At 32.7% G+C, this 12388-nt stretch overlaps 1 protein-coding gene across 1 annotated transcript in view; it reads left to right on the top strand.

Moving 5' to 3' along the window:
• The first annotated feature begins 2084 nt into the window (after positions 1 to 2084).
• mthl1 (adhesion G-protein coupled receptor methuselah-like 1) overlaps positions 2085 to 12388 on the top strand; it is a 368256-nt gene continuing 357952 nt past the window's right edge. The window contains exon 1 of the mRNA XM_072542748.1: positions 2085 to 2911. Within this exon, the coding sequence (XP_072398849.1) occupies positions 2233 to 2911 (679 nt within the window). The 5' untranslated portion in view covers positions 2085 to 2232. The remainder of the gene's footprint in view (positions 2912 to 12388) is intronic.

Here is a 12388-nt window from a genome sequence, read left to right as displayed (position 1 = left end):
AGATAAGAATGCTTAAATAGATGAGACGAGTAAGAAAAAAGGATAAAATTATATATAGTTATATTAGGGGAATCCTGGGAATGGCACTAATTGATGCCAAAATGAGAGAGCATTAGTTTGGATAGTTAGGACAGTTAAACGTTGCAACTTTCATCGTAAATCGCTTTCTGTTTTTCTCAGGTTGTATCACTACACCTGGAGCAATATAATTTTATTATCTGGCATTTAATTTCTTGAGGGAAAATCGCAATTTAAAACGCCGCGCTTGCCGTGCGTGTTGGCGAGTTTAAGATTCCAGTATAACATATTTAAAACTACTTTCATGTATTTAATAATACTCTTAACAGCTGCATGTGATACTCTGTGGTCCATAAACTTACCAAAAGTTTGTTTAGACTGTATATTTGATGAAAACTGGAGACTTTAAAAGATTCCATCGAAATGAAGTAATGAATACCTGTGAACATTTCTCCGAGTTTTGTGACCTTCGAGGCTTCGACCACCTTCACCACATGCGAGATCCAATACCGATCATTTGACACAGGTATATTCTGTGCGTGCTCTGAAACTAGACTCTACAGTGCTCAGTACCCAACAAGTGCTGCTACCTACCTTCTGCTAATTGAACTACCAATCCAACGGACATATCTATAGTGCCAGGTACCCGATAAATAATACTATAGTCCGTTTGTTTAGCCTGGGAATCTTTTGACAGATTCATTGCCGGATACAACACAAAACATCCTACCTCTTACTATTAATAGCCTAAATAAACTTACTATTGCAGCCTGTTTTCATTCAAAAAAGAAGAATCGCCATGGATAATGGGAGTGTCTACTCATTGATTGTCATTAAAAACTTTCAATTTGTAATTACTAATATAAAACGACTATAAAATTTCAAAAATAAACATTAACTTTTATTTTTAACTTTTTTTTAATTTTAATTTTTATTTTTAACTTTTATGTAGTTGATGTAGTTCTATTTTGTTAAGACACTGCATATGAATTTTTTGTTTTTAAGTTAACTTTGGTTTATACTTATTTATCCTTGGTTTGTTCTTGATTTTGTAGCTATAGGATAGGTGAGTTTAAATTAATTGTCTTTAAAATAACTAGTTTAAATTGACAGTCCTTGATTTTTCAATAATTCTATTTTAATAACTTTCCTTTGGTTTAATAGTCTTGTGCACTTGATTTTACTGTCATAGAGTATGTGGGATTAAATTATTTTTTTTTGTTTAAGTTTAAGATCCCTTAATGTTGTACCCTTCTTTGCACTCGTAGGGTATTTGGCTTTTAACAACTTCTCATTTGTTTAATATATCGCTTAAAATAATTATTGAGAAAATGGTTCCCTTACATGAGTAAAAGAGCAAAAATCTAAGACCCATGACCCCCCTACCCCCCACCAAATTTATCTGGGGATCAGCCATTGAAAGGTGCAAAAATTTAAATCCTGTATCAAAATCACCCTCAAGACTCATGACCCCCCTGACAAAAATTTCTGGATCCGCCATTGTAAGTATTTTTATATATATTTAGGTATCATACGCAGCAACTTAAACTTATTAGTTCGTAAGGTTTTATGCAATTTGCAATTTATTTAAATTTTTCAATGGCTTGTGTATTTTATTTTATTATCTTTTATTTTGTGATATTGACGATTTATGTAATTTCAGTAAATTTGTTATTCTTATTTTTTTTGTAAGCTTTGTCCATAAAATTCTACAATTTTCAGTGACAATAGAGCATATTTCCATTCTATTTCTATTCTATAATAAATTAAGAAAAAAACATTAATAATTAGCTGTCTTGAAATTTTTATTTATGTTTATACATTAACATTTCTCATTTTCTAAAATCGGATATTATTAAAAATATAAAATATCCCCGTTGTATCATTGTTGACGCGAGAATTTGATAAAGTTTATATTTGCTATGAAGTAGTTCGAAAGAATCTTTCACAGGTAAATCGTAGCACATGAATTGACAATGTATTATAACGCGAAGGTAAGAATGTAAGAACTTAAGTGGGGATAAACACAAAGACCGGTCTACAACTGTTAACAGCGAACTGGCGCGTACGAAAAGAAAACAGTTGACTATCGTGTCTCGAAGGAATAGTAACGTTGAATAGATTCAGAAATCAGTTACCACGCGCTTTCGCACACATCGCGTCGGCTAAGAAAATGTGATTTATTTTAATAGTTAATTGATTAAACTCGACAAAATGTCATATTTGACAGGGCTTTTGAGTGTAGTGTCATTGTGCGTTGTGATTTCTGCGCTAAAAACTCCGAAACAAGTGAATATTACAAAATGTTGCAAATTCGAGGAGTACCTAAAGATAGGAGACAAAGTCTGTGTTCAGAACTCTTCTAGTTCGTGGAATTTAGAAATATACAATGCTCGAAAAGCCAAATTCGAGATGCACACTGAATTACCTTTTAATTGGAAGGTAAAAGACGGCATAATGCCACACTGTGCAAAACCTCAACAGCTCCTTTTCCAAGGCAAGAACAACTTTCCGTTTTTGAACGGATCGGTGTTCAGCGTCGAGTTCAACCGTCTTTTCCATCCGAATGAGTTTTGTTTTGACTACAAATCTGCGTTAGTGTGCTTAAATATTCCGGAAAATTTGGTTATTGTTAAGAAATGTTGTGGGGACAATGCGATTTTTTCGCAAATAAACGGGACTTGTATACATTTTAAGGATAATAGTTATAAGATTGACGTTGGTCAGAACAAAACATTGGGTGCAGGTTTCCCTACGTGCGCCGAAAACAAGATGCATGTGGTTGGTGAGCTACACAAATCCAAGATTTTCAACAACGGCAGTTTGTTTGTTGATAACAAGTTTCATTTGGGAGCTGGCAATTTTTGCTTGGAGCATGTGTTGGAACAGACAGGTCAGTAATACGCCGTTACTATAGTAATACTAAAAAGATAACATTATCCTACAAATGAATCTATTTACTTTCAATCGTTTAGTTTTACAAATATTAAATTAGTAAGTATTCACTATATATTTATAATCATTATTTATAATGCATTTCTTAATACTTGACAGCCCGTTAAAGGGTTATTAATGCTAATCAAGCCGTAATAAGCGTACCTACATCGTCCACTCCCTTATCGTTAAAACCCAGTTAACTGTGAAAAAATCATCAATTTCACGTAAAATATTATACATTTGAAGGTCCTAAAAGCATATGAGGAATATCTGATGAAAACTCCTTGAAGACGTACAACTGATTTTGCTTTGTATTTTTTAAACAATCATCAAACGTGAAAAAATCATTTTTTGCCTATAATGCGTTTATTATACATTTTAGAGAAAAATCAAATAAAAGTTCTTTAATTTGCGAGTCTCAAAATTAAAATACATATTATAAATAATTATCCGAGACAATTCCTAAAACCCTTATTTTTGTAGTAACTTATAAATGTTTTACAGTATATTTAAAAATTGTTGATAGCACAAATTTTATTGCACTAAACATACCAATTTATTTCAATTCTTGTCTACATTTAAATAAATTTAAACTGTTTGTCCTTATTTAGTATAGTGTTATGTACAGTTTTATGTTTAAGAGACATTCTGCGATTGTTGGATAGCCCAAAATTGACGAAATGTCCCTGAAGATGCTCTAGGAAGCGAAAGTACTTGGGCAAGATTTAATTAATGTGCTCGATATCTGCCTTTATATTGATTGGTATTAACAAATCCCCAAAAACTACCTAATCATCATCATCATCATTGGCTTTTACAACTCTTCGTGAGTTTTTGCCGCGTTTACTATTGCCTTCCATTGATTCCGATCCTGTTCTATTATTTCCCATGGCCTTACTTCCATCTTCTCCAGGTCTTCCCTGACTGCGTCTTTCCACCTTTTTCTAGGCCTTCCTGTCGATTTTCTACCATCTGGTCTTTCCCAAAACACATTGCTAATCAGTCTGTCGTCATCACTCCGTACCACGTGGCCTGTCCATCTTAATCTATTGGCTTTTATGTATCTTACGATGTTTCCTTTCCCGAAGAGAGTCTTTATTTCATTGTTGTATCTGCTCCTCCATTCATTTGTCACGCTATCCCTGCAAGGACCATATATAATTCGCAGGATTTTGCGTTCCCATACTAATAGCTTATTGATTTCTTTCTTTCTCAATGTCCATGTTTCACTTCCATATGTCACTGCTGGTCGTATTATGTTTTTGTACATTTGGATTTTGGCACGCCTTGAGAGAAGCTTTGACCTCATTAGATGTTGAATGGCAAAGAATGATTTATTCCCCGCCAGTATTCGTATTTCAACCTCCCGTTCTCCTGTGTTTTCACTGGTAATTGTTGCTCCTAGGTATTTGAATTCTTTGACCACCTCAAAATTATGATCGTTTATGGTAATGTTTTGTCTTATTCGCTGTCGTTCCTTTTTAGATACGACCATGTATTTAGTTTTTTCTTCGTTTATTTTCAGGCCTACGCTTAGTGTTGCTTCTTCAAAGTTCGATACTATATCCTTAACTTCCAGTGTTGTCTGTGCTACTGCATCTACATCATCTGCAAATGCGAGAATAATCTTTGCTCCTCTGGCAGTCCTAATCATCCCCTAGCTCAAAACACACCCCCGGAAAAACCGAGATATCAACCAAAAAGCGAACCGCCAGGAATTGATTGCTAATTTATTGCTGAAGTTCTATGTCACAATTTATTGCTGCAACCTTTCTGATAAACAATGACCATACTAACTTTACGGTAAAGCTAGTCTAGATATAGCTATATTTCGGCAACGAAAAGGGTTACAGGGACCATCTTGGCGGCATATTTTATTGTTAATTAATTTCTGTTGATTGGTACCAATCCCCAAAAACTACACCATCATCCCACTGGCGCAAAACTCATACCAGGAAAATTCGAGATATCGGACAAAAACGTTGAAACCAGCTTCGCGGTTTGCGGTGACATGACTAGTCACCAGAAAGCTTAAATCCAGGAATATACAGGGGTCTCATTGATTTTGTATCAGATGTCGATATTGCTGTGAAACAACATTTGCAGGAAAACAATGTTTTTACATTAAAATAAGTTCAAAGTGACATATCAGATACTATTGTAACTGTTTGCCAGGAAGAGATTAAAAAACAGCTTTCAGAGGCACTACTCACCTTCTTCTTCTCATTGCGCCGTCTCCTTTCGAAGGTTGGCGATCCAAATGGCAATTGTAGTTTTGGAAACTGCTGCGCGAAAGATTTCTGCGGATGAGCGGTCGAACCATCTCCTCAGGTCTTTCAGCCACGAGTTCTGGCGTCTTCCTACTGATCTTTTGCCCTGTACTTTTCCTTCCAGTATAACTTGAAGTAATTCATATCTTTCGCCTCTCAGCACATGACCCAAGCATTTTCCTCTCTTTGATTATTACTACTCACCAGCAACTTGTTATTATTTATTTTTTATTTATTAATTATTTTAAGATATAAGTGGAGTGGCTAAATTTACGAACGTTTTTGGAAATTTTTAGAACTTGTTTGATATAATGCCCGTGACATGTAGGTCAAACCTAGGATGGAGCGGCTGTAATGTCAGGAGGGAAGGTGGCGTTCAAAGTATTATAAGAAAATATTTTCCTTGCGCATTTTATGTACATTGTTATGGACATCAATTTAATTTAATATTGCAGAAAAAATTTTGTGTTCCTTTAAATGTAGCCAATTTTTTTGAGACGTAATTGCCTGCGGCACTGATTCACCATTTCTGAAATTACATTTCCTAATTGAACACCCTTTTTAAATTACCACGAACCGCCGCTGTATATAATCTATGTATTTTCTTATATTACCGAGATGGTAAATGTCATTATTGTAAAAGATATTTCTAATGACTTCCTTGCAATAAAAAGCTACTCTTTAATTTATACCAGGTAGTAAATAACTAATACCAGTTTTTAAATAATAGAAATAATAATTAAGGAATAGCTACTTTAAATATTTCCATTAATAAACTAATTTTGCATAAATTTGCATAAAAATAGCGTTTTCCATTCAAGCCTTTCAAGAGATTACTCATAAATAAGTATATTATATACATATTTTCCAAGTATTTCAAAAAGCTCATTCATTTTGATTTTGTGTACGAATTGAAGTATATTAAACCAGTTTTTACCTGAGTAAATAATACAAATAAGCACTTGCACCTGTTTTGGATTTAAAACTCCATCTTTTTATTACAGATCTCTTAACTTTTTAAATGTTTTGTTCAGAACATACAAAGGCTGATTATTGTGTATGAAATATAACTTAACCCTAGAACCACAAGGTGAGATTGATAGAACGATTTTCACAAGGTGGGGTCACCGGTGGCGCGGCGACCCAAAAATATTTTTGAAAATAAAAGTCATTTAACTCTTTTATAAAGTTATTTGTCAAAAAATTTACCAAATAATTCGATTTCTAATTAGAAGATATATTGTTAGTTCTAACGATAAGCAAAACTAATATACATAGTGAGTAAAAATATAAAAGTAGGTATTTATATTTTTTGAACGCGTAGATTTGTGAGTTTCCCCTCCACTCGCTACTATTAGTCTTAATTTGAACCATATGTTTGACAATGGACATGGAAGTGATGACGTAGATTTTATTGACATCTGTCAGTTTCACTTTCCAAACAAACCTCGTTTAGTGTGGATAATTTGTATTTTTCGTTATTTTTTCATTTTTTTACAGAATCTTTCCGCTTTTTGCAATATCTAAGTATTCTAATAGTTACTACAACAATTTTACAAGGTTGTGTAAATAATAAAGCATGTTGTTTTATAAAAATAGCACTAAAATGCATGTATCAATAAAGTAAGGTTAGAATGTCTTTAATTTAAATTTTTAAACTATATTTCATAGAAATGGAACACTGAATTATGATGGTATTATCGTAAAAAACGCTATACTTAAAAAAAAGCAGCAGAGGAAGCAAAATGTTAACTTTATAGAATTTAAAAAGTCTTGAGATTGGGCATTTCAACTTTTGTTTGGAAAGTAATTGACAGTTGTGTCGTCACACTTCCACTGTCCATTCACAGATGATCCTGTTATAGTGCAATGTTTGTACAACTTCTTGTACAAAAACAAATCCTTTTCTTTCAAATGCCGAAAATTGCGTTCCTTAATTGTTGTAAACAAATTAGCTGTGAATTAAAAAAAAAAACTAACTTTGCCCCAAATTATCGTAGAACTAATTTTTTTCTTTTAAAATTCGTGTAAAAATGTCAGCTTTTCCAATATGAAAAAAGATTTTATCTACGAGCAATAGTATAAAAGTTATTCTAAATGTTAATAAATCAAAAATAATCGGTATTTTACAAATGGGTTTTGCATTGTAAAAAATTATTTATTTTTCAATTTTTTTGATCTAACTCTTAGACTTTCATTTGCTACGCGTAGAATAATTGTATCTTCATTATTATCTGATTAATGTTACTGCAAAAAAAGTCTCCGGGATAAACAAATAGAATAATTTTTAAACTAATTAATGGATCCATCTGAGATTTTGAGAATTTGTTAAGGACAACAATTTTCAACTTTCGACAGAATAACAAATGCCTAGGTTGATTTTTACAATAGTTATAAACAAATAACGCTTTTGCCTTATTTTGCAGTTTTTGAAGCAATAAATTAATTTTACAACTTTTACACATTGCCATTTTACAGCTTTTTTTAATGTTTTAAAAGATAAAGTATTGTAATTTTACCTCAAAAATTAAGCTTTTCAACAGTAAGGAAAAAATCGAAAAAATGGCATTGTTTACACTAAATTATTATAGTCCATTTCCATCATATTGATAGCACATTATGTATGCAAATCCCTAAACTGTTGATACGGGTGACTCAATGAAAAATAGATATTTATCAACAAGTTTGCAGAACTATATAGAAAAACAATTTTAAATTAAGTATGACCACCAGGTATAAAGGTTGAAACAGAATAGAATACAATAATTTTGAGGGTTACTAATCCCTAAATAAAGTTGCCAGTGTCGGAGTGATGGAGATTAACAGGTACTAATGAATTTGCAAGAAATGTAAGATGTTTATTTTATTGGTTATATATAAAATAATTTGTGGCCGTAACAAGGGCCGATTTGTAAAAAAATGAATATTATTTTAATCAAATTCCATTTCAGATTCACTGCTTTCTTCAGAATCTAAGGAATCTTCAACTCCAATGTTAATTATTACCGGTTCCAGCATTGCATCAGTCATATTATCCAAATTCCACATTTTATTTTCTTCCTTGTGAGCATGACTAACAGCATTTTTCCAATTTTCTGGAGTTACTTTTGATAAGGAATGTTCTAATAATTGTTGTAAGTCTTCTAATTTAAAAGTTTTGTTGTTGCGTCCGACTTCACCCTTTACTTGAGACCATATATTTTCTATAGGATTCAGATCACAGTGGTGTGGGGGTAAACGTAAAATAATTACATCACGGTTTAATGCCATTTCATCAATTATATATTTTTTATAAGCTGCTTTATGTTGCCTTACAATATGTAATAATTCCTTTTTTTGTCGAATTCTTCTTGTACTCAATTGCGTGTTTATCCAACCATTCGATTATCTCTCCTTTTTTCCATGCCCTTGTTGGCAATTTTTCTGCTAGTCTTGAATGGTAACTAGCATTATTCATGACTATGACAGAATTTTTTGGAATTAAATCCAACATTTGCTCAAAATATTCTTCAAAAACGTCAGCAGTCATTTCCTCGTGGTAATCTTTGGTTGATTTTGAGGCAAAACTTAATAATCCACCATTGACAAAACCATATTCGTTTCCAATATGGGTTATTATGAGTCTGCGTCCTTTTCCAACGGGAATATTGTTTATTCCAGTAGATACACCTTCGATGAATGTCTGACGGGAACTTTTCACATTTGTATCAACCCATAGATATGGTACAGTATGACCTTCATTTAGCCAAGTCTCGTCCAAATAAAAAATTGTTTTCCATTCTTCTCGGTACTTTTTAATAGTTCTTAGATAATCTCGTCTATAACATACAATGTAATCTTTTTCAATTAAAACGGATTTTCTTCTATTCTTTTGCCAACGAAATCCCATCTCTCTCAATAGTCCCCATAATTTCTTGTTGCTTATGATTGGTAACTCTTCATTTTCTCTAATTAATGTTTGGATTTTGTCCAATGTTGGAAATTCTTTGTTAAAAAAAATGAGTGGTCTTATCATGTTTTTATGTATTTCTTCAATTTCCAAGGGTTTACTCCCTCCACTCTTCATGGGAGATGAAACAGTTCCTCCTTTTCTTTCTTTTAGGAATCTATAAATTGTTGCTTCTCCAACCCCTGTCATATTTGAACACATGTTAACGATTTCACGAACATTACTTAAAGGGCGTTGATGTACAAGTGCATCGTGTACATTTAATATATTTTTTTCTCTTAGACTGAAGGCACCTTTAAAACTACACTTAACCGGGATAAAACCTGTTGTCGACGTCATTTTTAAATGCAAATAACAAAATATCGACACCAAAAACGTAGGTAGGTAAGACATGAACAATGTACATCTACAAACTAAATGGAAGATGCAAACAATTTCTAATTTATATTATTGGCATAAGATGTAATATATGGCATAAAAACTACTTAAACTATCATTAGTGAAGCCTTATCAGTAATTCCAGGTAATCGTTCAAAGAAGGTATTCTTTTTGTGTCAGGCGATAACTTGTATAGAAAACAATAATCACCTTTAAATTACTGTTTACATTAATTTATTTCGTGAAACATTGGGGCGTTTTTTACGCACAAAAAAGGTATAGTGAGATTAGTGGACACTTATTTTACAGAAGATTTTTTAAAAGATAATGAATTGTTGACGGCATCTTAAAATATTAATTTTTTTTATTTATTTCAAAACAAGTATAGGGTGACGCTTATGGTTTTTTGACCTGTTGAGGATTTGCATACATAATGTGCTATCAATATGATGGAAAAGGACTATAATTAAGAACCTACAAACTTCGTAAAATGTACCTAACAAAAGATAAAAATTAGGAAAGCATATTAATGAATTAAGGGCTCAAATATTCCACCTCCTTGTGCTAAACAGTAACCAAATCTGCCATACAAATTTCTCCTCATATTTTGGAGTGGGGCTGGTGTAATGCTTGCGGAGAAATGAGGTATTTTTGCCTTTAATTCGACTAGGTTTGTGGCCCTTTCAAACTGATGCCTATAAATGTTTTCTTTGAGAAAACCCAAAAAAAAAGAAATCGTTAGGCGCTAAGTCACAGGATCTAGCGGGCCATTTAATTGTACTTATCAGTCGATCAGGAAACGTTTGATTGAGGAAGTCAATAGTTGCTCTAGAGTTTTGAGCCGAACACCCATCCTGTTGGAAATAAACCTCCTGAAAATTAACGGGAAGGCGTCGAACTGCCGGAATGATCTCATTCTGTAAAAGTTGTAAATATTTGGGCCAGTTTAGGTGTCCATCGATAAAAAATGGACCAACAATATGGTCGCCTAACATCCCATTCCAAACATTTAACTTTTGAGGATACTGTGTTTGCACTGCAACACTGAGGTGTTTATTTTTCCGAGAATAATACCTTGCAACGAACGCATTGTGTTTTTTATGTAATGAAAATGAAGATTTGTCAGAGAATAAAATATTTTTTAAAAAGTGTACATTTTCATTCTGTTTATCTAACATAAATTCACAAAACTCCATCCGCCTAAAGTTATCTTCCGGAAACAGTTCTTGTGTTGGTTGTATCTTAAAACAGTGATACCCATTCCTTTTGAGAACTCGCTGGACAGTCCGGGCATTCACGTTAACATCCCTAGCAATTTGTACACTATTTCCACAAGCTTCCACAAAAGCACAAATATTAATATTCCTGTTTTGACGCTCCTCATCGACAGGTCTAACACGTGGTTCATTACCTTCATGACACTTTTTACAACAGATTCCACATCCCGAAGTTTGAAAATGTTTAATGGTATTTTTAACTGTTGTAACACTTGGTGGGGGTCTATTTTCGAAGGCAACAATAAATAAATCAATCACTTTGAAAGTACCATGTTACAAGTTGCACTTTTTCTTAGACGGTATACAACGTAATAGGCATTTTATTAATTATTTGTTTATTCTTTCAGAACTTCGTTTGAAATTTTTAATGTCAATGTGACAGTTACGACAATTCGTACCTACTGTGAAATGAATATAGAGGTGGAAACGTGTAATTGCTATTGCCATTGTGTTGTATGGTTAATAAAACAATGTCGTGATCTGTATATAAGCCTATATTAACTAAAAAAAATGTAAGATATCTGGATTAGTCACGGTCCCGAACAGGGTATTTTTTTTTGCTTATTTCTCTGTACTACTATACCATACTTCTATCTTTGCTTTAATAAAATGTTTCTTTATGTTGCACAGTAGCCAAAAATACTACATACAATTTGATAACTTGATTATTAAAACGATTTTTTACTCGTTCTGTTTTTACAACGCAATGACGCATCGCAAGGATTTACGATACCCAAAAATATCCAAGTTATAGAGTTAATGTACTATAGAAAATTTAAACGATCAGTAAACAAAACAGCGAAAGATTATTTCAAATGAAAATTGTGTCATTAAAATGAAAGGCTAAGTGGAAATCATGTTTTACGATGATTTTATGTTATTGTAAGACTTATTGTTCGATTTTATGACTGTTTTTACAACCTCTTGACTTACTTTTGATGGCCATGTCAATTGTCACGAAAGTTGGAACAAACTACTTAAATGCTACGTTTGTAATAGAGAGTTAATTACTTCCTTATGTATATCTAAATTAGTCATTATATACTTTACCTATACGTAAGTTGTCATGAATTTTTACGTGTTTCTGAAGGAAATGTCGATATCGTGGATTTTTTCTGCTTTGAATAGTCTCTATAAAGACCGCCGTCCTTTTTTCGTACTAACTGTTAGGCGGGTTTGACAATTAGTTCAGGAAATGAAGGTCGAAAAAAGTTAAAACCTCGCAATTTTTTCGTCCTGCATGGATTGAGTTGAAATTTTAACAGAAGGTAGGTGATAGCCCAAGGATCAAAATCTATATCGGACCGAAGTGCGCTGAAGGGTTTTAGGGGTGAAAACTACCCCTAATTGTCAAAAGTTATAAAATAACATATTAAACCTGAATATGGGTAAGATTTGGTTTGAATTAATTAAATAATGATAGTTTCGTGCTTTTGAATAAAGTTCTATCATATTTCAACCCTTAAAAAGCGACCCTTGTTAGAGATTAATGTAAAAAAAATAGTAATGCTAAGAAAATGATTTCGCCTTGGAACGATTTGCATAAAAATTTGGAATTA

The sequence above is a fragment of the Diabrotica undecimpunctata genome, chromosome 9 (assembly GCF_040954645.1).
Source record: "Diabrotica undecimpunctata isolate CICGRU chromosome 9, icDiaUnde3, whole genome shotgun sequence".
In the NCBI taxonomy this organism is placed as follows: domain Eukaryota; kingdom Metazoa; phylum Arthropoda; class Insecta; order Coleoptera; family Chrysomelidae; genus Diabrotica; species Diabrotica undecimpunctata.
This window is presented reverse-complemented; position numbering and strand designations above follow the sequence as displayed.